Here is a 27133-nt window from a genome sequence, read left to right on the forward strand (position 1 = left end):
AAAGCAGCGAGGAACGCTCAATGGAAAAGCGAAATATGCGCGTGTTGATGAGTAATTTTTTAACGCAATTTCTCCGGGGACACAAATATTTGCTTTCGTGCAGAAACAATTTCACCTCTCGCTTCAACATCGCCAACTGGGTTCGGCACTCGTACGTTGACAGCTCGCACAGATCAATGCCGTAATTGTAATGTCGCAACGCCGAGCGGGGATACGTAATTAAGTGGCACCTTACTCGATGCACGCACCTGTATTTGGCCATCCCGTACAAAGGACGATTTTTGACGCGCGTCCGAGCAAACACGAGCTCTCCCTGGTTTGGGTGTTTGTCTATTTGCTTCCCCTCCCTCCTTCCCTCCCTACAGGTGAACGCAAAGGGGGAGAGCAGATATTTCGCGTTAATTTTCCCTTTGCTGAAAGACAAATATTGTCCTTCCTTTGTCCGGCTGTGGAGCATTGAAATGGCGAAGATGAGGCCCTCGTGACATCGGACACGGCCCCTACAGAAGTTAATTAATCAAACTATCGACAGGAGACGCGATGGACACGTTGCGTGAGTCCTTACACCTCCTTTCTTGGGCGTCATTCAAAATATTTCCTCGTCTCTAATGACCAAGTCTCGGCACGGCTTTCCAGGGCATGTAATAAGGAAGTTATGGAAGGAATCAAGACTGCAATGAGAGATTGATGGCACCAAAGTCGACGTGTGCAGTGTGTGTACCGAAGAGTCCAAATTAGCCACTCGCATTGCATATCGCAAAGTATTTACACCTCAGTGAAACTACCATTGGGTCTAGAGATGGGTAAAGGGATCCCATCTGTCTGCTTTGTCTTCTTGTTTACACTCCAATCCATCATTTTCCTTGTTTTGTCTCAAGTAAAGCGTTGTTAATTTTCCCTGCTGTTTCCTAGACAAATTAGCTAACGAAGTCTGTCCATCACTTCATTCTTTAGTAAAGATGTGTTGTATTCAATAAAAGGAGCCAGCCAGAATTCACGTTAAACTGTACGAAGGATGGAACTGGATTGAAATGTTTACAAGAATATGCGAACATCTTCGAAACTTATGCAAATAAAATCACTAGGATCCATAAAAATTCTTCGCGCCAATGATGAGATTCAAGCCAGGACATTTTTCACCCGGCATGGAGTGGACGGTGGTTATATCGACTGTGCTATCCGCGAAGGTACAAAGATGTTTGCAGAGGATTAAGTAAATTATTTGAAGGGATGGCTAGATGTGGTTGGTATTTTTTTTTTTTTTTAGGCTAATGCAGATGTCATAATAACATATGTGAACAAAATTAATACATTGAACAATACCATTCTTATCATACTCCAATAAAACAGTGCAGGGCACTCCTAACCAGAGTCCATTGTCTTTTCAGGACTATCTTCACCAGCTACCAACTAGAGGAACTGGAGAAGGCCTTCAAAGAGGCTCACTACCCCGATGTTTACGCAAGAGAAATGCTGTCCCTCAAAACAGACCTACCCGAGGACCGAATTCAGGTAAGGGAGTTTTATATGGTGGGAACGGTTCACTGAATTTAAAAATTTAAATTATTAAAATTTAATCGAACTGAATGCCCATTTCCAAACCGTATCAAAAACAAGTGTAAGAAAAAATCATAACGAAAGATCCCTTAATTGTTATAGAGGAATGTTACCTCAGAAAGCATCTGCTGGGAGAGCTCTCCATCCATAGGAAATAAGAAAATAGAAAGATGAAAACACGACTCTGACTCTTAGCAGAGCCAGAGGACTATGAATCCAGAAAATCAGATGGTGCCAAAAATCAATGTACACTCAGGGGTGTTCGTTGTAAAAATGATTAACTGTAAACTCCTCTGGTCTTGCCAAAGTATACACACTGGTCAAAAAAAATGCGAACCTTTGTATTAGGACAGTCACAGACAGAAGAAATGTAAATAGATGCACGAAAAACTGTGGGGGTGGGGGGTGATGACGTATTGAATATAAAGAATGCAGAAGTCGTTCGACTGCAGTAATCCGCTTGCACTGGTGCCGAGAATGTCGTGATTGGACACTAGAACAATGGAAGAAAGTCATGTGGTCAAACGAGTCACGACACATTTTGTTTTGCATGATGATACGCAGAGAATTTGGTGCAAACCTCACGAAATAACGGACCCTGCTTGCCTTGTTAAGACAACCCAAGATCAGGAGGCGGTATCATGGAATGTTTTGTTGGCATTGACTGGGTCAGTTAATACTGGTGGAAGGATGAATTTCATCCAGGGAGTACCTGAATTTTGTATCAGATGTACTGCACACTGTAATGCTTTTATCCCGAAGGAGATGGCCATTTTATGGATGACAATGGAACAATCCATCGTGCTAGAATCATAGAAGAACGGGTCGGAAACTACACGGATTTCCTCCATCTCATCTGGTCTCCACCAGACCTAATCCTATCGAGAATGTGTGGAATATGCTGGAGAAAGCTATTCGGCAACGAAGTCCTCTTCCTTCAGCTTTGTCGCAGCTGCGCGATATTTTGCTGGAAGAATGGTCTTCACATTTGGTGTTATTCCAAAGAAAGAGCCCGATTCGATACTGAATAAAGGTTCTTATATTTTTGGCCAGTATGTGTATAAACAGTTCAGCTTTTAGAGATCAGTTTTTAACAGTCCATTAGAGTTGGAAAGTAAATTACATAGGTGCCCCATTTTTTAGTTGCGCAAATAAAATTTAAAAACTTTCTTATGAAGTTCCATCATTATTACCATATTTACATAATTAATGAAGCATTCTGGAAGTTGAATCCCTTTGTGGTGGTTTTATTGGGGGTGATAATGACATTACTTTTAATTTAAATGCTAGGACTAATCCTGTTAATGTCAAAAGACCTCTTAATTTTGCCTCTTTTATTGTCTTTACCTTTTCGTTGCTTCCAGAGTGACCTAGAGATTAAACGTGTATCGGAAGATCCCTCTTAGGGGAGTTTAATTCCAGCACGAGCGCATTTAAACAGATACAAATTGTATTAGACAGAGATTTCTAAACTGCCCGAATCGTGTTAAAGTACACATAATTTATGCACTGCCTTCGTACTTGAAGTGTTTAAGTGCTTGGAGTCCGATGGAAAAAAAAAAAAAGATTTGCATAATCCCAGTGGAACGCACGGTTCTGCCCAACTGTAAACGCTTTTCCGAAGTTGACGCTGTAAAAAATAGCGGATTAAACTGCCATCAAGATGTGCATGCTAATTACCTTCATAATATTAATGTAAACAGAGGGTACACTTAGAAGATATCCCTCGCACGTTGGCTACCTTCTGATTCCATCTGTTTAAATCCTTCTGAGGGCAGCTGCACTACCAATTTTTTTTAAGCTGAGGATGATGGAAAAGTCTTCGTTAACCACTGTAACATTTTGAAATGTGCCCAGATCTATTTGGTGGTAATTAAGATTCTGCTCAATCTCTAACCATCTAATAATCCTGCATGGAAGAGGAGGAACATTGAGATAATGTAGTTCTTCCTTATCAAGTGGAGAACCAATTACCCGTATACTACATTTCCAAAATTAACCTGCATGTTTTCAAAGTCACTTCGATTGATACCCTACTTGTCCATCCACCTTTGGCCTTAATTATGTACTGTATCCTCGCCTGTAAATTCAAAACCAATTTTTGATAATGTGAAGACCAGACCAACACGCCGATTGACAGTACGTTGATCTGGTCCGAAGCTGATGTGTTCAGTGGGGATAATGTGGGAGTTCTGAGAAGAACAGTGAAGTTTTTCCACACTCATGTCTCCAAACTGAGTTACTACAGGCGGTGCTGTATGACTTGATGCATGGTTGGGCTGAAACAGAAACGAGCCCTACCCCATATTGTTCTCACAGTGTAAGAAGAGCGAACTTGTTCCAGGAAAGATTAGACCACCTGAACAAGAGAAACAACTCCAGATGGTGAGAATGGCACAGATTAGCTTTGTTGCAACAGCACGGATTGATTGCTAATATGGCACTTAACCCATCTACCCATCATTTTATTTCGTTGATGTGTGTACTGCTAGAGTGAAATCAGTACTGACACGTGCCAGGGTGGTCCTTTGAGAAGGAGGTTTTTAAAGCCATACTGATGCTGTCCCATAACTTTTAGTAGTGTACTATAGTACGCTCACTTTAATTTCGATCATCAGCACTACAGAAATCTGACTTCTCTGGTGTCCATTGCCCTCACCATAATTAGCTTAATTGTTAGGTCTTTTCTTTCTAGGAAATTCTCGCCGTTGTAATTGCAATTAGAATGGCTTTGTTTTGGCCAGGTACTCCTTAAACCAATGTTTGCAGATTCTAGAGGGGAAAAATTGCTTCCCGGCGATATGGACTGGCAAACATAGAGCCGTCAGCTGCCCTGTTTCTCATCCCTGCGGCAATGCGACTAAAGAGATATGAAAAGAAGCCATGAAAGTGTCTCTGGTTGCTCTAACACGCCCTTTGTTGAATGTATGGGGCCAATTAGTCGATAGCTGTGTTGATTTACTTAATTTTCTGCACATGTACAAGTGGACAGTGAACAGGACATTATCTTGCTAATGGTAATCGCTCCGCTGCCCTAACCATCCTAATAAATACCCTCCCGCGTGTCAGTTATTACCGTAATGTCCACTAGTAGACTTCGTCGGTGGCCACTCTAGCATCGTACTACGTTCCCCAGCGGATTGCCAGGAGGCGTTAATGGCGGAGACGAAGCATACACGAGCAACATACCAACCCCATTACCTGCCATTTGGTTAATTAGTCCGGTTCGTTGTTGGACCGCCTCCACCTGTAGCGAGATCGTAAAACAAAATCCCGTTCTTCTTCACTCGCTCTTTCTTTTCACATGCGAATGCGCAGAGGTGTTAAAATCAGAAACTTCTGGTTAGATAGATTGGTTTCGTTAAAAAGAAAGTTGAACATATTTTTTCGGATATCCTCCTTCGCAATCCCCCCACCCGGGTAATTCGTTTTTAATTCCGCTAGAGTTTCGATTGAGGTTTCAAGCACGAATCTTTTCACTTGTTCAATCCGGAAATGTACGATTCCACATCAAATCTCCGGCCCTTGCGGATAAGCTACTTAGCTAGCGTCTCTCGTTAAACCTCACTCCGACTTTGCCGGCGAGTTGAAGATGCGCGTCTTTAATGTTCCCAATGACGCGGATAACCACACGGCACAGCGTTTTAAAAACTGCTGAATGCTTTTTGGGGCCGTTTAAAAAAGTTGTGACAGGAAGAATTAAAAAAGAAAAAAAAAACTGTCCACGTATACTGGCGCAGTTGCCAACACCTGAAGGGATTTTTGGATCAATAGGCAACTCCGAGTGAATTGTACGTGGTAGTCGGATACGGCGAAGTGAACATTGGAAGCACAATGGACGCCACACTTTGGAGGTGTTTCTATGGACTACGCGGGCTACATCTTTAAAATACCGTATACGAGGTAATTTTAAAAAGATAGTAAAGAAACTTCACTTTACGTTTCGGGAGATTCTTTGCCAAGCTGACATTTCAGTGGTTTTTTTTTTTAAGAACCGACTTGGCAAAGATTTCAATGCACAGCAATGTGCAGATAATGCAGTTGTATTTTAAAGTAACAGGACACAAATCTCGGTGGAAAGTTTCACAAACAGAATCCTGTTAAATATATATAATACGTTTTATACAGTGAAAATACATTGATAATAATGATAACTTCATTGAGTGAAAGTGCATTGATCCATTGATAATACATTGATGGTACATTCTTAGAGCGAAAAGTACATTAATAAAATAAAGTGCATTGATAAGTATCAGTGAAAAGTATCGATGTATTGATCCATTGATAATACATTGATACACTGATGATGCATTCATAGAGCGAAAAGTACATCGATAAAATAGCGTAACATTTTGAGATGGAGCAACGATGAATATCACATTTTCCTTAAACTGGGAAAATCTGCAACCAAACTTATGAAATGTTAAAGCTATTTATGGAGATAACAGTCGTACACTGGTACGACTTATGGCGGTTCAACGATGAACGTGAGGATATTCGCGATGACCCAAGGAGTGGACGTCCGTCAACCTCTGCAAATGAGGACAGAGTTGTTGCAAAAGTTCGGAGAATCATAGCAAGAGATTATGGTTTGACCCTCAGAGTGATGGCTGATGACTTGGATATGAATAAGAATATCATCATGAGAAGACTTCATCTAGACTTGTTAAGACAATCCTATTGTATTATCACTGAAGATGAGTGTTGGGTGTTTCAGTACTTGTGAAGATATTTCTGACGAAATATGTCATCTTACAGATCAACCATTCACCCTTCTCTCCGATCTAGCACCAGCTGATTTCTTCCTCTTTCCCCATGGTAAAAACCACTCTCAAAGGAAAGAGATTTCAGGATGTTGAGGACGCAAATGAAAACGTGACCGCCGTTATGAACATCATTTCTTTGGTCGCCTTCGTTGACTCTCTTTCAGAAACTTTTAAAATGGTGTAATTAGCGCATTCAACCAGGTGGTGATTACTTTGAATAAAAATAAAACCATTTTAGAGCTCCTTCACTTTGTGTTCTTTTTATTTCACCAGTCCAGAAACTTTATTGCCACGCCTCGTACCTTCTTCTTTTGATTCCGCCTCCTATTGGACGTTAGCGATCACCACGCTGTACTTCTCTCTGTATTGGGTGAGATGAAAAATATTTACACTTCGTATAAATGTCATAAAAATATTTTCTTTAGAGAAAAAGCAAATGATTAACACCATTAGATTCAGCACACAAAATACGCATAACAAACAAATGTGAAAATAGCCATTTTTTGTTACTCAGTGTAATTATTTGTGGTAAAGTGGACTTCTGGTGTTGTAATTAGAATTATGACTGATTTTAATGTAAATCGAGGGATTTTCTCCTGTGCGTTTTCAGTACTGTACCCAAGCCGCTCCTGTATTTCAACTTTCCAGATCATTTTAAAAATTGATTGATAATAATAAACCATTGAGAATAGTTTCCAGGGAAATGCATATAAAACAACCAAATCTTTGGATTTTGACTTTGAATTTAAAAAGAAAAATAAAAGTTGAACGTTGATAAATGTCCCAAAGGATATCTATGATTTGTTTTGTATTTTGGTAGACCAAAACAACCTTTGAATACATATGACTCCAATGTCGTGCAACTCGGTGATGAACATCAGAAGGTATGCTAATCTCCTCAATGTTGATCAACATTAGAAACACATGCAATTGACTTCTTCTGTTCATCACTTGTTTAACTAGCAACAACCATCGCGCGCCACAGCGTTATTTACTTCGAAGTAAAGCCCCATTAGACACGCACTAATAAATGGTTATTTGCTTTCCCTAAATGCGAATAACGTTTTACAAAGAATAAAAAGAAAAAAGAAAAGCGGAAAACCCTGCCATAATTATAAGAGAACAACATTAATTTCGCTAAGCGAATATGTCAAGTAGAAATTTAATTTGGGACTACATTAGGACTTCCACGCGTTTTTGTTATACGCTAAACGGTGCAAGTCCTGCAAGTAAAATGCGATAAACATAATTAAAAAGTTCCTATTTGTTCTTTCTCTGGAATAGCAATTTCTTCTTCACCACGCTACAAAGTTTGAAAATTGCAATATTTCTCCGAATGGTATTTCTGCACTCTAACCGTAATAGAAATGGAAATTTTATTAATTTATACATTGGAAAATCTATTGTTTATTTGAAATTTCATTTATTTATTTTTCTCTTCCTTCCGATCAATATGTCTGATTATCTAACTTTGATGAAAATTATAATATATAATAATTACCATTTTTTCGATTTCTATCGGCAGAGGGCGCGTTGTAACTAATAACAACGCACGCGTAATTGTAAATATTTCGTTTGATAATTGCATAAGGAACTGAATTTTAATAATTATATTTTAAGGTACAGTAATTATTGTATTTCATCGTACTGCAGGTATTTTGTCAATATTTTAATTTAATTGTATTACTTTATTTTGTAAAATTACTTATTTTTGTTTTTTTTATGCGGGGTTAGAAAATTATCACTGCAGCGTAGCTGTTAGGGTTATCAGCTATCTGAGCAAAGTTATTACTTTTTTTTTAACGTACTTTTGGAAAAACTAAGTCCAGCTTGTATATTGTAGTAGTTTTGAAAATGAATTTTATTATCGATTCTCATATATATTTATTTTTCTCTTTCTTCCGATTAATATGTCTGATTACCAAACTTTTATGAAAATTATAATATATATAATAATTGCCATTTTTCGATTTCTATCGGCAGAGGGCGCACAGTAACTAAAACGACTTGTATTAAATGCACGCATAATTGTAAATTTTCGCTTGATAATTGCATAAGAAACTGAATTTTAATAATTATATTTTACACTACAATAATTATTATTTTGATCGTACTGCAGGTATTTTGTGAATATTTTAATTTCATTTTATTATTTCATTTCGTAGATTATTAAATTATGTTTTTTATGCCAGAAAATTGTTACTGTAGCCTAGCTGTTAGGTTTAGGAGCAGTTATTACATCTGTAAAAACGAAGTGGAAATTTTATTAATTTATATTCTAGAAATCTATTGTTTGTGTTCAGTTTTATTTACTGTATTTATTTATTTATTTATCTCTATTTTTCTGAATATATTTGATCACCAAACTTTGATTGAAATTATAATATATAATAATTGCCATTTTTCGATTTCTATCAGCAGAGGGCGCATTGTAGCCAAAACAAATGGAACTGAATTTTAATGATTATATTTTACGCTACAGTAATTATTTTATTTCATCGCACTGCAGATATTTTGTGAATATTTTAATTTCATTTTATTACTTTATTTTGTAAATTATTATTATTTTTTTTTATTCTAGAGAAAATTATTAGTTAGGTTTAGGAGCTGTTTACACAGTTATTATCGACTTCAAATATTGCACGAAGTTCGAAGAATAATTTTTTTTGTTTATTATTATGTAGATGGTAATTAGGAAAATCAATTTATAAATGAAAATTAATACGGAAACAGTTAGACTTACAGTAAATGCTGAATGGAAAAAAATATTTTGCCAGTAGCAATATGAGTTGGAACTGACCATAAGATCTATGTAATTTACTCCAGTTAATGTGTTCCCCACAATCCTAAAGTGTTGAAGGCTTTTCTAAAGAATAAATCAGACCAAAATGTTGATATATAACGTTGTCTTGATCGAATAACGGGGTCTTTGAGCTCCACCCCTTTGCGTAACTAGGGAGTTGTTCTACTAATAAAGCACTGGCCGTCCCCAGTTGTCAAACGATATTGATTCTGTTGAAAATGGAAGACGACATGGACAGTCGAAAGGAGCTAATTTGATTTAAAATGATGCATTCTTGGGGCCGAAGCGAGTTCAGGCTGAAACAGTCGGGCAAAGCCGTCCAGGCGTGACAGCAACCGGCGACAGCAGCGATTAGCCGTGTTTCGCGGTTGCTAGACGTCACTTCGCTCCGACAGTCCCACTCTCTACCGGACCACAATCCGGAAGCCCTTTTTTTGTTTTGTTGTTTCCGTCTTGTGTGATGGAGTAGCTGGCGGTGGAAGAAGGGGTAGGAAATGTTCTAATATGAGAGTTTTGAGACCATCGGCCTAACTTCATCAACGCTGGAGAGGCCAACATGAGCCCGCCCATTAACTAAGAGAAAGTTCAGTGGCTGCACTTTATTAGGAGATTTACTCGGTGCCGCGATCAACTTAACTACCCCTCCCCCTTAAGAGCTGTCTCAAGACGAGCTACTATCCGCTTGTGTGCGTATTTTTTATCTTCCCCCAACTACCCTTTTTCTCTCTCTTACTCTGTCTGTGGGTTTAGTGGCATGATCTGAAAATTGATTTCACCTTCAGCGCAATTGTGACTTTTCGGTAAGCAGTTTTGCTGAGGTGGAATAATGTTAATAACTGCGCCCGATTATTCGATACGGATTCTTTTAATGAATTCTGGCTGGTACCACATTGCGAACCACGCACATGAAGTTTTGTTCGATCCACCAATTGATAATTTTCTTCAAAGCACCAGCTCTATTACCATCAACAACCTTCTATACCTGTCCCTGAAGCTGTATTAAATAATTATACCACTCCCAAGGTTCTCCTGAGACCTTTAAAAAATATAAAAAAAGGTTCCAGGAGTCTTTTTTTTAAGGAGAACTTAAAATAACTTTTCTTGTTTGTGCAAGGATTATGCATGAAACGCATGGATATTTCTCAATCATTCGCTTTTTGCTGTTTACAATAGCATATTTGTAATATTTACGCTATTGAATATTACAAAAGAGCAGTAGTTTTAGCAACTGAAACAGTTAAATTTGTCATGTGATTCTCAGTCATTTGAACAATGTCCCTGGAGAGGTCTCAGCAGTTTTGTGATCAGGGGTAAATGTATATCGGGAATACAATTTAACTTTAATAACGCCACCTACTCCTATTTCCCGCTTGTAAAATCGACTTTTTTTTTTTTTTTTCCTCTCTCAGAGTGAATGGCCCTGATGATAAAGGTTTCCAATTGCCTTTGGAACGTCTGTTCTCTAATGTACCCATTAACCTTTGTTTCCTTATTATTAGAGTCAAGTTTCAGTATAGGTGTGCATCGTTTTTGGCCTGATTAACATATGTGCACAAAGCAGCTATTTTCTTAACCATGTCTGTCCGTCCGCATGTAATAACTCTGCTCCTAGTAGATTGATTTTCATGAAATTTTATGTTTGGGCCTTTTAAAAACGATTTGTCGACAAATTTCATTAATATTTGTGAACCAATTCGTCCGCTTGTAATTACTGGAGGCCCAGTAGATGGACTTTCATGAAATTTTATATTTGGACTATTCGGATTTTAATTTTAATGTTCATTAAAATTGGACTAATAGAAATCCGTCAATTATTATTTCTTTTTTTTTTTATGCACATCACATAGGTTGTCCTTATACAAATTGTATATTGTAGCTGAAGCATTGGATATTATGTTTGTTGCTATGCGCTGATTGGAGGAATGAATATGCAGTATGGTGGATGCACAGAAAGGAAATGTTCTCAGTTTGCGCATAAAAGTTGTTGCTTTTTTGCTTTTTTTTTTTTTCGTTATAAATAATGAATAACATTTCAGCAGCGTTAGCATATGCTGACGCTTCTGATATGTTAGGCACTGCATTGATTGACTTGCTGTTTTAGCAATTAAAATTACTTGTCACCACTGAAATATTGGCCCTTATTCATTCATTACACTTGCACAGAATATTCATTCTGTGCAAGTGTAAGAGTCCAATTATTGTCCACCCATTTGTATTCTGTTTGAAAATTGCGTGTTCTCTGGTCGATTTGCCTGCCTTGCTGGACGAAAAACCACCGAGTTCCAAGGAGAAAAAAACCTTGCAATGGGCCTGAGACCGACTAACTCAGCCACGGAGTGAAAAAAGACCATAAAAGCATAGTACCACTGTGCTGCTCACGCAGATAAGCTTGTCAATAGTGGGATTAAATTTTCTTGAAGCATTCAGAGTATTTCCCCAGCTCTTTTTTTTTTTTTCCTTTTTGTTGCTGTAAGGACGGACATCGTGGCCGAGTTAGTCGGTCTTAGGAGTGCTTGGAATAAAGCAGAATGCTTGACATACCAAACAGCGAATGCAAATCAAACTGTTCAAGCAAGCACGTGGTAGAAGGAATAATGATAGCATAATGAACAGCCGATACGATTACCAAATGCTTATTCTGGATCATTTGCCAAAGACTCACCAACTCCTAGCAGTACAGTGGCTTCTCACTCGCCAACCTTTTGGAAAAGGTCTGAATTTGAAACGATAGTGCCAGGCATTTATGCAAATAATTTCTGAGTTCAGTTAGCTTCAAATTTACGGCTCAATTTCCTAAAAATAGACAAACCTCCACTTTAAAACGCCATAATAAGTAGCTGATTGGTTATTGCAGGATTTTGACCGCGTCACAACTGAAGCCATGTTGCTCCATATAATGTCTATAAATTGCGTGTGTATGGTCGATTTGCTGTTTGCTCAACGAAAAACCATGTTGCCTTCTCCTGAGATCGACTAACTCAGTCACTTTGTGAAAAAAAATTCCTCGCGGCATTGACGGGATTCGAACTCAGGCCTTTTCCACCCACTGTGCTACCCGCGAGGGTATAATACATGGCCTCGTAGATTAAGTTGCTTTGGTGATTAATCCGGCATAACCAACGGGACTACGCATTTGTTTTTAATGAAAAAGGCTGGTGGCCTGGAGCACTAAATAGAAAGAGAACACGGTGTATCCCCTTATCCCTTGCCCTGGCTTGAGTTAAAGATACTATTAATATTAAAATTATCCAAGAAAAATCCATGTTTTTCTACCAGCTTTCAATTAAAAAAAAAAAGAGGCTGAGAGATCTCCTTCGTATTTTATTTAATCCTGGAAAATCGCTCTTTGGAGGGATTTCATTGGAGACGCAAACACGAGGCTGCTTAGAATTCTGGTGTTTAATGCAGTATGTCATGGCTGTAGCTGACTGGTATTTAGTGGTGCGATTATTAGCGCGGTAAAATGTGCGAAGGCGATTATGATTCGTGTTTTAGGTGCAGCTTTTAATCTGTTTTCCAAGGGTCGCACGAGAAGGGGCTAATAATCTCTACGATTAGGTACCGGAAGAGGTCTGATTGCTGTTTTAGATCGACATTTTAACTTGAACTGCACGCTTTACTAGCTAGAACAGGTTTGTGGAAAGCAATTTAAGCAGGGTGGCCACGCAGCAAATTTCGGTGTCGGAAAGGTGAGTTGGCATTAAGTCTGCTGAGTACGTAACGCTGCTGTGAGACGTTAATCTGTTTAGCAACCAAGAATGGCTGTTGCTGGTGAGGGAAATATTTTAACTGAAATATGTCGAAGAGCCCCTCCGATAATGATGCGTTTCTGTCAGCATGCGCCTCGCTACCATCTGCTCAGGTAGTTCGGTAATCTCGTTAGATAGAAAAGGAACTTTTACTTTACAGCCTCATTGTTTTTGTGGCAGCCAATATAACAGCGCTCAGTTAAAAATAGGCCTCTCAGGCATAATCCGGAAAAGTACTCGACTCCTTTAATGGACATTTAATATATAGTACAAAGTAATATCGTATTCATTTGTATCGATTTTCTTCGATGATCTAATTCGATAGATATTATTAAATTTCTTTTGTAACTTATTTTCAGAACCAAGAAAAAGTTGGTAGGTGGCAGGTTAGACAATTGCTTAAAAAAAGATCTTTTTAGCGGTTTAAAGGAACTGTGCTAGAACGTATTTTAATGGAATATTCATCTTAGTAACTTTTATCCAACAACTCGACACCAATATGGTTGCTAACATTTCATCCTGGAAATATGTGGTATCCTTGATGAAATTATCTTGGTAAAAGGATTGGCCGAGCTGAACAAGTCTCATGGCCACCGAAGTAATCTGGCTTAAGTCGCTTGGACTTCTCGCGTTTTGTCTTCGCGAATATGACTCATGCGACAAATAACATTGAATGCTGAATTCGTGGGTAGAACAGTTGGTAGGATTACCATCCTCTCCACACCAGGTGAAAAGACCTGAGTTCGAATCGCGTCGATTGTGGGAAGAATTTTTATTGGTCTTAGCTGAGTTAGTCAGTTTCAGGCGAGGGTAGCATGCTTTTTATCCCAGAAACTCGGATTTTTCTTCCAGCAAACAGAAAATCGACTTCAGAACACGCAATTTACAGACAATATACATGGAGCATGGCCTTAGTCGCCGATGCTCCTAAAACCTAACAACAACAACATATGATTACACCAGCCATACAGCAGGTGGACAAGGACCTGCTTACCAGGATTTGGGCAAGTCCAACTATCGTTGGGGCATTTGCCATGCTACGAAAGGAAACACAAAGGAACAGTTATAAAGTTGAGAGTGTACCTGTGTCATTTAGTGAGTTAAAAAAAAAAAAAGAGTTTTTATCTGTCCCTTTCAGATCCTTCAACCGGTGTTTATTTTTTCTTAAATGATAGCCATCTGACATTTGAAATATTCGAACCGGTCGTTTGATTGGTTGGTTGTTGTTGGGTTTTTTAGCCTATCAGCAACTTAGGCCATATTGCGCCGTATATGATATGTCTGTAATTTGCGTGTATTCTGTGGTCGATTTGCTGGTTGCTGGAAGAAAAAACTGTTTCCTTGATGAAAAACCACACTTACTCAGCCACATTGTGAAAAAGACTCATAAAAATCCCTTGTGAAATTTATAGGATTTAAACTCAGGTCTTTTCCACCTTGTCTGGGGAGAACGAGGATTATACCAACTGTGCAACCCACGAGGGCGCGTTTTTATGTTTCTTTTGAGAAATCTCGTGTTACTTACAATTTATTTTTGCGCTTCTGTTGACTCAACTACATTAATTCTGGCTACGACACGACGCGATTGTCTCATTTTACTGTCCCAGCGACCCGAGAAAAAGGCCACTAATTCTTGCGACGACTTTGCAGAGAGTGTGCCTTAATGAAGGTGAAATCTTCAAGGACCCGGATCACGCGTCGTGAAGCCCAGTGTCTTGCGCTGCAGCATCAGCATTGTTGTAAACACTACCTCGCACTCGTCCACAAACCCTGCGATAACACACAGATTGCATCCGTTGTGACCTCTAAGATCAGAAGGATGAAATGGGACACTATGCATCTCCACCTGGTGAGTAGTGTTGAAGATTGGCGCGCGCCTTAGAAAATTGTTTACCCGGAATGTTTTAATTTGCCCCATAACGTCAAAGGCCCCCCCTTCAAGTGGATATCCACGAAATTAAACGGTCCGCTGCACTCTCTAATTTGCTCGTAATTGCTTTTTAGGCCTATTTTATTCACATTTCATCATATTCTCAGCCGCTCTCTCTCTCTGCGAGCCGAGCTTCCTGTGAATACATCCTCTTTCCTTTCACTAGCGTCGGTTAATTACAAGGCACGAGAGCTTTAAACTATTTAGAGAGAGAGAGACGATGCGGAGACTTGGTGGAGGCCCTTAATTAAAGCAGTCCTAGTCGTTCGCTCTCCTCTGAGCATCCCTTCTCTCCTTGTTATTTTCTAGCTGGAGGGCTTGTTTTCGCAGAACCACTTTCGCTGGCGACGGTCATTTAAAACCTCCCTCTACTGTATGTGCGTGCGTGCGTGCGTGTGTGGGCGTGCATGCGCACTGGAAAGCTAAGATACACAGTGTTTCAGTGCCTTTCCAGACATCAGCACCTATAATTCCACAAGATGAAGCAGTTTTTGCGCTGTTTACTGGCAAGAAGTGTTTTGCCTTAGCCCGGCCTCCCCCTGATTTATTGTCGATCGTATTACAGCTTGCCTAGCGCACACACACACACACACACACACACATACAAGACTCGAACCTTTTTAATTGGGCGATGCACACATGAGTGACAAATACACCGTAGACTCAGCGATCAGTCGAATACCTCGACCGAGTCAGTTCAGAGAGCCGCCAGAAACAACACACCAGCTAGCAGACGACGTTGCCAAGACAACCACGCGTGCCTAGCCGCTCACCCCCAGTAATTGTTTGGTAACGCTGCAGGCTCGAGAACTCCATCCCAGCAGAGAGCGAGTGGGGAATTACTGGCAGCTAGAAATGAAGGAGTTCTGTCTGAGTTTGCTAAGTGCAGGGCCGTTTCGTACCGGTCTGACAGTGTAGCTCGTGGGATATCTCACTCTGATTGAGGCGCAAAACAGCACTGCTGCGATTGGCTGGATAAAACTAATAAATGTAATGGATTCACGGTTTGTGGAGTTCCACGGTCCCAACTGGGCCGAATGGAACATGGGTATGCGTTGGTGGTAGTGAACTTGTATCTGCAAAGCGAGCCACATCACTACACAAAGCCATATTTCCACTTTTTGTGAGGAAAAGTACAGAGGGGGCAATGAAATATGCGTTTTCTTTGTTCAAAATTAAAGCGCACACTTTTAGCCCAAATACTTACTCTGGAGGCTTACGCTGTACTTATAAAAACAGCGATATTAATTACTTCGATATCTTTGTTAGCGCACGTGTGAGGTATTCTTATTTTGAGGGGGGGCAGAGTGGTCTGTGACGCACCCTAATTAATTGAATGCGTTTGTGATTCGATACAGCCTGCAAAACCATCCACCCATCCATTTCTCGTAAGATTCATTAGTATTAATGATTCGTGTTAACAAATAGTAATAATTCATGATTTTTTTACAAAATAAGTCAACTCATTGATGGAAGGAGCTCTGATCAATGGATCAGAGCTCCTGTTCTAAATTTATACTAATGTTTCTGTAGGGGAAACTGGGAGAGAATGAAATTATGAACTATGAAATCGGAATTGAGCTTAGGACCATTCCAGGAGCTAACAGAATATAAGTCGAAAGCTTGGTAGCAATCGGCCTTTTTTCTTGTCGATTAATGCGAAAACATACTTTCATTTATGTCGATTTTTGTAGGGGGGAGAAAGGAACGAGGGCTGTGAACTCGTAACTCGACCCTAAAATATCTCAAAGACCAATTGAAGAACATAGGTTGAAAATTTGGCCTCGATCCGACTTTTCCTTCTACAGTAATACTCGAAATATACTTTCATTTTTATGAATAGATTTCTGTGGTTGGGGTGGGCAGGGGAGGCTACAATTGATCTTAAAAGCTTTCCAGGGACCAACGAAACACGCTGAAAATGTTATATCGATTGAATTTTTTTGTAATGTGTAAACATCCGATAACGTACTTCCATTACAGTTTAGGTAATATACGCAGTGCGTTACATTTTAGGCATATTCAATTTATTTTCTTAAAACTAATTGATTTTTTTCTTTCTTTTTGATTAACTAAAGTTAAAAGTAAATATAGTTATCTCCTTATCAATTAATTATTAATATAACTTATATAACACTTAAAACTTTATAGTTTTATGTTCTCCCAACTTAGCCGTTCACTTTAATTACAACTGTATAATATTTATTACTCTTATCCCGTATACTTTTAAGTCTCTTTTTCTCTCGCTCTTTTCTCTTGAAGTGTGCACGGACTATCTAAGGCTATGTCTAAATCTTTCTAAACTAAGACTATCTTTCTGTGTAAATCAAATATAAAATTTCATGAAAATCCGTCCAGTGGGAGTCGAGTTGTTACATGCCACCGGACATACAAATGGACGGATGGACTAGGCGCTTATTCTAACGCGCCTAAAAGGTCCAAAGATCAGCCTTTGGAACTTGAATTTTGAAGAGCATGACGAGAATATCTAAAAGAAGATGGAATGGGCAAACAAGTGTGAATTCAATTAGGTGACTTTAATCTGCCCCTAATTGATTAGAATAAGTGGGAGGGAAACTCGCCATGAGAACAACGTTTTTAAGTAAACTAGGTGATTGTTATTTGTACCAGTATGTTAGAGAAATTACTAGGAGTAAGAATATATCAGACTTCATCATTACTCATGAATCAGGTGACATCACAGAGCTTAAATTACAGGAACCATTGGCAGGTTTTCCAACCATTTCAGTGGTTGGAAAAATCTTAAGAGGCAATGATTAAGATTGCAATCCAGGGACTTTTAGATAGAAATATCATTCTGAAGGATACACAACGTGGTTTTCTTAAAGAAAAATGATCTATAACTAACCTAGTTAGCTATTTTGGCAGAGTTACTCGTGTGCTGGATGTCGGAAACAATTTCGACTTAGTCTATTTGGATTTTAGCAGGGCATTTGACTCATGCCCTCATGAAAGGTTACTTTATAACTTTAAAATGCTGAGATTACTGGAAACAGTTTAAGATGGAATGTAGGGTGGCTGAAGGGCAGAAGGCAGATGGGTGTGATTAATGGATATTCTTCTGGTTGGTGTAATGTTAGAAGTGGGATCCCCCAAGGAACCGTTCTTGGACCACTGTTGTTTCTGATTTTCATAAACGATATTGACGAAGGGAGAAAGGGTGAGTTGTCAAAATTTGCACACGACGGTCGAGTCGTTAATGGTCAGTGCCATAATTCCTGAAGGATTGAACAAACTTGAAGAATGGTCATAAATGTGGCATTTGTGTTTTAATTCCCCAAAATGCAAGCTCTTACACTTGGCTATCTTAAAATAATTATACACTTGCTCGGTTTAAATTAAAAACAGTAGAGAAATAAAGAGATCTGGAAGTTAGATACGGGCAGATATTAAGTTTTCTGAGCAGTGTAAACTGACGTCCAGTAAAGCCCATGGTGTCCTATTGATGAATTATCGAACATTATCCTGCAGAGATAGGAAGGCCATAATCCACTGCGCAAGGCAATTGTAAAACAGCATTTGAACACTATGTCGAAGTGTAGAGACCATCTAAAAAAGACATTCAGCTTCTTGAAAGACAGGCAATTTGCATGTGAGATCAGCGAAACGGCGATCAGAGGTGACCTGATTGAGGTTTATAAGGCTCTGAGAGTGGTTAGTGAAATGAACGAAAGCAGATTTTTATAAACAGTTCCTTTTAGCAGCAAATCTTTCATTACTGGAACAAGCTATCTCCGTAGGTAGTTCAGGCTGATAGTTTGAAGAAATTCAAACGTACAACTGGATAGTTACCTACCTGAGGAGGGAAAGACATAATTCGTATTTTCTTATCTACTTTTCTTTTGTGCGGGGGAAGCCGGTGCAGAAAAAGAAAAGCCTGCGCACGGTGAAAGCATGGTGAGCACGATTCTTACAGACGTTCGATTGGTTTCATACAGTGCTACAGACAACGAAATGGCCAGTAGACAACGTCTGGATGACTTTACCTGGGGTCAAATAATTGGGAAGGTCGAAGTGCGAGGAGTGTCGCTGCAGAGTTCGGTATCGCCCATAGCATCGTCTCACGTGCGTGGTCGGCCTTCAGGTACAGCTATTCGAAGGACCAGTGGTGGCCGTCCACGAAAAACAACGCCCAATGATGACGGCTATATACTCCTACAGGCCAAGAAGGACCGACACCAGACAGCGGGATCCATTGCAAACCAGCTGCACAGGACGCAGGATATCGCGGTTTACTGTGGCCAAGCGACTCCACAAAGGTGGACTATTTTGCCCGACGGCCAGTACGCTGTGTCTCTTTAACACCTGCCCATCGCAGACACCATTTACAGTGGTGCATCGAATACAAGAACTGGACAGCAGCACAATGGGATAAGGTACTCTTTACTGATGAGAGTAGATTCAGTCTCAGCAACGATTCTGGACGTCAGCTAATCTGGCGAGAGGTTGGCACACGGTATCACCCCGCAAACATCACTGAAAGGGATCGATATGGCGGTCGAGGTGTTCTGGTCTGGGGAGGCGTTATCTTGGATGTACGTACACAACTCCAGATACTGGAAGGCGGTACTGTAACCAGTGCACGCTACTGTACTGAGGTCTCCTTCCCCGTGTGCGTCTGTTCCGAGGTGCCATTGGCCCCGAGTTCGTATTTATGGATGATAACGCCACACCCCATCGCACTGCAGCTGTTGATATGCTTTTGGAAAGTGAGGACATTGTTCGCATAGGTTGGCCTGCCCGTTCCTCCGCCGATCTAAATCCCATCGAACACATATGGGACGCTCTGGGGGAGACGGCTTGCGGCACGTCCACACCCACCAGAAAATGTTCACCAGCTGAAGATGGCGCTGACAGAGGAATGGACGATGTTACCGCAAGAACTTATCAACAACATTGTTCTAAGTATGGACAGGCGGTGCATCGACATTGGGTTTTTTTTTTTTTTTTTTTTTTTATGAAACCCCAAACACGAAAGGTATGAAAACCTATAGTACTTAGTACCTTGCATGGGTTGAAGGAGAAGTATGGGGGGAGGGGGATGCCGGAAACTTTGCTCTAGAGACTAAACATGGGTTTCACCACTTCAAGCCTCCAATAAGCAAAGTTGTGGTATTTCACCGGTTGATGAAAGTCATCTATCTCCTACTGAGGACCACCTCATTCCTTTTTATCTTTGGCAGTGATGCATCTGTATCATGGTAGAGCCACTGCTATGTTGCCATTTTCGAATAAAGTCCCTCTGTACCGTTGTGTTTCCGTTGTTGTGCCGGTGTTGTTTCCTTTATAATTTCGGTATCTCACAAGGTTCCTTTGGTATGCTTTTCACATATCCAGGCCAGTCCTGTGAGAAGCTCCAGGTGAAAACCTGACTGGTTCTTAAATTTTGCACACCAGTGTAATAGCAGTGAGGATGCAAAGCAGGAACTTGACTGAAACCGTCTCATTCCCAAATCTCTTATTAAAATTGATTGACATGTCCCACAAGAAATACCGATTTCACTAACAACCTCGCGTATAATTAAAAGTCTATCACCCCTGATCAAATGAGGAATGCAAGCGATTGAATAATTGGATTTTAAATTGTCAGAGTGGCCACAACGATGAGGTCCTCTTTGAAAAAAAATACCTTTAAACTTTTTAATCATACCTCTTATGTTTCCATGTCTGGAAGTCCCATTATCGGACTCTGATTGTGATAATAGATTGATGAGAGTTTCTGTCTCTTTGTTCTCAGGATGATCTCTGGCCTAGTAGTAACCATGGAAACCTCACACAAACCTCAAATTTTTTGCTTTAGAAGCAGTTTCCGACTACATCGCTTGTCTCATGTCGCCTTTTTTTATTTGCAGGTATGGTTCCAGAATCGTAGGGCAAAGTGGCGGAAGACAGAAAAATGTTGGGGTAAAAGCACCATCATGGCAGAATACGGCCTCTATGGGGCCATGGTTCGCCACTCACTACCCTTACCGGACAGCATTCTGAAGAGTGCCAAAGAAGGCGATATGGGCTCCTGTGCCCCCTGGCTGCTAGGTAAGCATATCAGTTTGGATTGGAAGTGTTGATAGCGTTATTTTAGAAAATATAACCAGTTCAGTTAACAGTTTATGTTGTTGTTGTTGTTGTAGGGCTTTAGGAGCATCAGCAACTAAGGCCGTATTATTCTGTGTATACTGTCTGTATGCGTGTGTTCTGTGGTCGATTTTCTGCTTGCTGAACGAAAGACTCGAGTTTCGTTGGGGGGGAAACCATGCTACCCTCGCCTGAGACCAACTCAGTCACGTTGTGAAAAGGCTCATAAAAATTCCTCACGTCATCGACCGAACTCGAACATGGGTCTTTTCCATCCGATGTGGGGAGGACGGCGATTCTAACAACTGTACTACCCACGAGGGCTAACAGGTTATGATGAACAAATGGATTTTAAAAGATACTCAAATTACCGGTGTGATACATTAATTCCTCATGACCTAGTTACCTTTGCTCTAATTTGGTGAAGAAGACTTCCACTGGGTTTGGAATGTGATAAAAATCGCATTTAGCGTATGTATGGACGAAAGATGGGGCGTCCAAAATGAAAGAAGACTTTTTTTTTTTTTTTTTTTTTTGGTAGTTGTTGGCGCATCGGCTTCTGAGGCCATATTGCACCTCCCAAGGTTTTTGCAGTACTTTGATCCAAGCCCGAGGCGGGATTCGAACCCGCGACCTTTGGGTTGCCAGGTAGGCATTTTACCAACACGGCTAGCCCGGTCGGCGAAAGAAGACTCGTGAAAGAGTGGAAATATGAGCTCCAAATATAAGAGGGTTGTTCAAATTAACCACCTTTTTCTTCATCTCATGATGGAAGTAAACGCGACGACCTTGTGTGCTTCCTTCAATGGAAAGAAAAAGCCATAGTCGCATGACAATATGGAAAGTGAGCAGGATCGCCATTCTTCTACGACTTTGTGAAATGCATTGATTTGGATCCCATCAAGATGGAAGGAATTTTTAATGGGAATTTTGACCAGTGGTTGAGTTTGTCGGTCCCCAGCAAGTATTATATGGATTTTTTTAATTTCCTTCAGAAACTTGAGTTTTTCATCCAACAAAATAATTTTTTTCCTAGTTTACTTAAATCGTGTTGAGAGATAGATGGAGTGACGGTACGGATCTGTGTAATAAAAGTAAAGCTATTTCTAAGGCTAATAAAGAGAAGTGCAAGGTTCTCCCCCCCCCACTCCTTGTTAACTGAACTGGCATTTATTTTGTACTGACATGTAAAATCGGGTACTTTATACTTTAAGGGAGCTGCTCCGTTTGATTTAAAATTTTTCTTTTATACAAGGTGCGGCTAAAAAGAAACGAGAAATATTTTTTAAATCATTTATACAGCAATTTCAATGTTTATCCCCTTCAAAGTACTTTCCATCCACGCCTATGAAGCACTCCATTCACAATTTCCGCTTTCTAAAACAGCGGTGGAAGTCCTCAGCCTCTAATTGCTGCGTTGTGTCTTTGAATGTCTGCTAAGTCCTCAAATCGTTTTCCTTTGAGGTGGATTTTAATTTTCAGGAAGAGAAAAAAGTTGCACGGTGCCAAATGTGGTGAATAAGGCGGAAGCTCCAATGCTGTAATCTTGGTTTTGTTTTTTGTTTTTTTTTAAAAACTCTCTCACTGCGCCAGAGGAATGACACGGCGCATTGTCATGATGCAAAAGCTATCTGTCCAAATTGTTCTTACTGTTTCTTTGTCAATGTGTAATTGCTCTGCGATTAATCGAATGCACAACTGACGTTCTTGGCGCACGATCTCTCGAATTTTTTCAGCATTCCCGTCTGTCTTTAAAGTTGGCGGTCTCGTGGACATTTTCCCGTCCATCTTTGAACCATCTGTACCATTTTTACCGAGTTTCACTAAAAATTTAATAAGTTCCTTGCTCAATCAAAATTTAACTGATTGAAACGAAACATAAACTGATCTGTACAGGAAAAAACAAGCTGCAGCACGATATAACTCTTGTTGACAGGCGCAGTAGTACGCAACGATTCTCGTTTCATTTTAGCCGCACCTTTTATGGAATCCAGGGGGGATTTATCTACAGGCGCTTGAAACGTTAATTGGAAGCCCCAGTCAAAGGGGTGAATCAAGAAATTGTTCGGAGATGTCCTATTGGGAAGATGCTTAAGGAGCCCACCTATTGGTTTTGCGCTTCGGGCATCTAACCTCCTAAATACATTCCTGGTGTATTTATCATGGACATTTGTGGATTTTTAAATCTTTCTGATTATCCACTGCCTGTTTGTTCACCGCTGTCAGTTAGCGTCTGTCTTTAAATCTTTCTTTTCATGGGTTTTCGCATTTGACCTTTGATGTTATTACAAAACTGTCACATTGAAGGAATTTCAGCCAGCACGAAGAGCCCACGTAAAATGCAAATCCACACATTCTTCAGACACAGCAGAATGGAAATATGAACACTGAAGAGCAACCATGGATGAGAAAACTCTCCGATTCCAACTACATTGGCCAGACGTATTTCCGAGGTATTCTCAATTCAGTCCTGAGCTATTTTGTTATGAGTTACTCGGGTTTTTGATTGTATTAAAATCATAGGCATAAAACTGAGTTCCAGTCATCACTGGGAAATTCCAGAGAAGAATTGGTCTGCTGACCTCTAAAGCAAACTGTATGGTGAAGTATTGCAAAAATTAAGTGTAAAAGGAACACTTTTACACTTAATTTTTACACTCTAAACAGTTAAAAGTCCATTGAGATCGAAGCTCTCATGTGGTACAAGGATCTGCATCTGTTATTGGAGTTTAAATAAGCCAAATGATCTCTGTCCATTTAGAAATTTATGAGTTGGCAAACACCACCCCTGCATAAATAAGAAGATTCCACTATTTTGCCTTTATTCATGAGATTATTGCAAGAACAGCTGATTGAACTACGAGGAAAGGGGATTTTAAAATGATAAAATTCTCTTTTTATTCAAATCTGTGGTAAAGAACCTTACTGCTTTCCAACATAATCATCCACTTACAATATATTTCTTAAATCGCTAAATTTGTGGATACCTTGAGAGAAGAATATCTTTGGAGCCTCCTTTATGGATCTCGTCGTCTGGATGGGGTAGTAGTTTTCCTCATTCCTCTCTGATAATCCTAAAAGGTAATAGTCGCTTGGAGCCACGTCAGAAGAATAAGGAGTGCACGGTAGCACTTCAAAAAGTTCTTCGATAATTGCAAAGAAATCTTGAGGACTGGTGCTGTCACTAAATCTCTTTTGAGATTAACCCTCAAAGTTCAGTTTGGATTTTAGGCTTCAGATGGCTTCGTATCTCAGTAGGGTATTGCTTACAATTGACCCCTTATTCACGTAACTCTCCAAAGGCCCAAATTTTTTTTTTTTTTTTTTTGATGATTTTGCTTCTAAATTTCTCTTCGTTCTTTCTGCTTACAAAAATTGCTAAATTTCTAAAATCAAATAAGATTTTGAGTGTTTTTTTTTTTATATGTTAATCATGATTATTACATAAAACATATTTTCTAATATTAATCAGTGTTGTCCCTTTTCTAGGACACCTTGTACAATAGTGCGAATCTAATCTCCAGACTTCAAAGATCTAAACTCAGCCCAACCTAATAATAATCTAATATGGTGGTTAACAAATGTCCTTCGCGTAAGTATCGAGCTTCCCCTGTTAATGACGTCATTATTCTGCAGGTGGCACTGTCCATTGGTGTATTTTGAGACATGGCAGTACGTGATGATGTGTGGGTTTAGCAGAACCCACCCGTGCCCAGTTTCATGTTCGCAACTGCTGCACGGATGACAATGCCAAAGCGAAATAAGTCGTTGTGATTGCTATCAAGATCTGTCAGTAGCAAATCCCACTCATTAGGGTGTTGTTTAATTAGGTAATGTGCGATTTCTCCATTATTAATCAGACTTAATTATAAACCCTGTATCCACATATCTGTGGCCCCTGGGGTTACGCGCGCTCTTTTCCTATTCAATGAGCGAGAGATTCGTGGCTGCTATAGTTTATTCGAACTGGCCCCTAGAGACGCAAACCCCCGCTCTGGCTTGATCACGTGGAGTCTAATTTGGTAAATGAACGATGTTTCTGGAGACAGATGTTCCACGCCACTGCGGGGGTGACGTTTTGTCTCGCCTCTGCAAGATGGCTGTTGACACAAATTCTTCATTATCCTACATGTACGGCTTGTCGCAGTGGCGTCATTCATCAGCAAAATGAACGATACATCTTACCCTGACCTGTTGTGCGAGTCGATGACTACCACCACCTTAACCCTTGACCATACTTAATCCTTTTCAATGCTCTTCTCTTAGTCTAAGCGAAGATTGCCAGTTCAATATTATGTCATGACCTCTATTGACCTCGTTCTACCATTAATGCAATCTACCATTAAATCTATATTTAATGGTAGCTTGAAGACTTGAGCAAAAGCTTTTAAAAGCAAAATGGGATGAAAAACTTGTTGTGCATTTATTTCTTGACTTGGGGACGGCTGTATTACTTAAAAACTAGTTTAATATTCGTCCCTTTTCCGAGGTAAGTGTCCCTCTATTGTGCAGGGTGTCCTAGAACAACATTCCATTTAAAAACTGACACAAAAGAATTTGCATAAAGAAATAGTTTGGCATATGCAAAGTATTTTATGAATTTATTGTTTTTTCCTTATATTTCAATATTTTATGTATGTTGTTTACCAAAACTGTCATGTTGAGAGATAATTTGACTTTTGATAAACGTGAGATGTTAAACGTTGTAATTTTGATGGCAGTTAATCTTTTCAGTTAATACATGCTTATTATTGGGCCCTTGTGGCTAGCGTGGCGGTTACGACTGCTGTTCTTCCACACTATGTGGCAAAGTCCTGGAGTCGAATTCCGGATAGATGAGAGAGTGTTTTGCGAATGCGCGGTTTTTCATCCCGAAAACAACCACCCGGGCAGACACCGTATATTGGTGCCTAATGGACCTTGATTGCCTTTGTGCTTACAGGGCTTTTATCATTATTTGGATTCTTTAGTTGGTCAAATTATCTTTCTTGGCTTGACAGTCTTAGAGTATTTGAGTGTAATGAATAAACTGATGTTATCAAAATTTCCTATCTACTCTTGAAAGAAAGCGTAATTAATGAGTAATTAATTAATTTAAACACACCCACGCACACACACACATCCCCACATTTTCTATCCCCAAGTTAGGCTTAATAATAGGTGGTGGCCATTTTGGCTGCACGAGCTACCCCCCAAACACACACGTTGTATTATGAGATCAGCCACTAGTTGATAGGACACAAAGTACCCTCCTTATCTCCTCAGAGACCACCCCTGGAGACCGGAAGGTAACAATGACGTCTGTCGCCCAACAGGGATGCACCGGAAGTCTTTGGAGGCCGCAGAAAAGCTGAAGGACGGAGACATGTCGGACCCGCAACTGGAGCAGCACCAGCAGGACCCGGAGCACCATTTCTCCGCAAGCCGAGACCCATCCCAGCTCAAAGCGAAACCTCAGACCCAGCCCAGTTCCCCAGTGCACAGTTCCACCTCGGCAGACAGCAGCGCCACCTCTCCAGCGTCCAGGAAAGAAGAGCTGAGGTCAAACAGCATCGCCACTCTCCGAGCCAAGGCAATTGAACATAGCGCCAAAGTGTTTGGCGATGTGGGACGAGTGTCATCCGATTCTAGAGACTCAATCCAGTCGGATCACGATTTTCCAGCCCATCTACGAAAGAGGGACGATACGCTCCACGAAAACAGACCTTCAGTTCACTCTATTGGAAGTCTTTTCTAACGAGTATGGAACTTGAAGTATATATATAGATATATATATATGTACAATTAGATAATACCTTGTACATACGTTTATAAAGAGTTGCTGAGCTATTGGAACTATGAATTGAATAGTTTTTAAGAACTTGATCGAATGTCACATACTCACACACACACACACACACACACACACACCACACATGTTCAGTGCATACGGACGACGAATCTAGAACTTAGACTGTCACCAGTGTAGTTACTAAAGGTCTTGCTGTTCCACCAAGTTCCTCATTGAATCTCTTAGGCCTACAAAGGTTTCCTATTCTACACTTTTAAATCTTTTTAGCCAGTGCATTAGTTTTCATATAGCTCACTGTACATGCTTTGTACATTCTGCTCGCTATGGTGTAGCACGACTTCAGTGTTCGACAACTGTAGAGTGTCTGTTCTCCACCCTCGAGCTCAGCAAGTACCTGCAACTCCATAATACGAAGAAGTAGCGAGACCTCTCATCCACACACGC

General features: G+C 40.1%; 1 protein-coding gene across 1 annotated transcript in view; it reads left to right on the forward strand.

Moving 5' to 3' along the window:
• Positions 1-26635, forward strand: part of LOC150085090 (visual system homeobox 2-like) — a 144532-nt gene extending 117897 nt beyond the window's left edge. The window contains exons 3-5 of the mRNA XM_090376461.1: positions 1389-1512; positions 20679-20859; positions 26214-26635. Of these exons, the coding sequence (XP_090232587.1) occupies positions 1389-1512; positions 20679-20859; positions 26214-26635 (727 nt within the window). The remainder of the gene's footprint in view (positions 1-1388; positions 1513-20678; positions 20860-26213) is intronic.
• The last annotated feature ends 498 nt before the right edge of the window (positions 26636-27133 follow it).

The sequence above is a fragment of the Mastigoproctus giganteus genome, chromosome 6, assembly GCF_048544385.1.
Source record: "Mastigoproctus giganteus isolate SK-2022 chromosome 6, ASM4854438v1, whole genome shotgun sequence".
NCBI classification, from domain to species: domain Eukaryota; kingdom Metazoa; phylum Arthropoda; class Arachnida; order Uropygi; family Thelyphonidae; genus Mastigoproctus; species Mastigoproctus giganteus.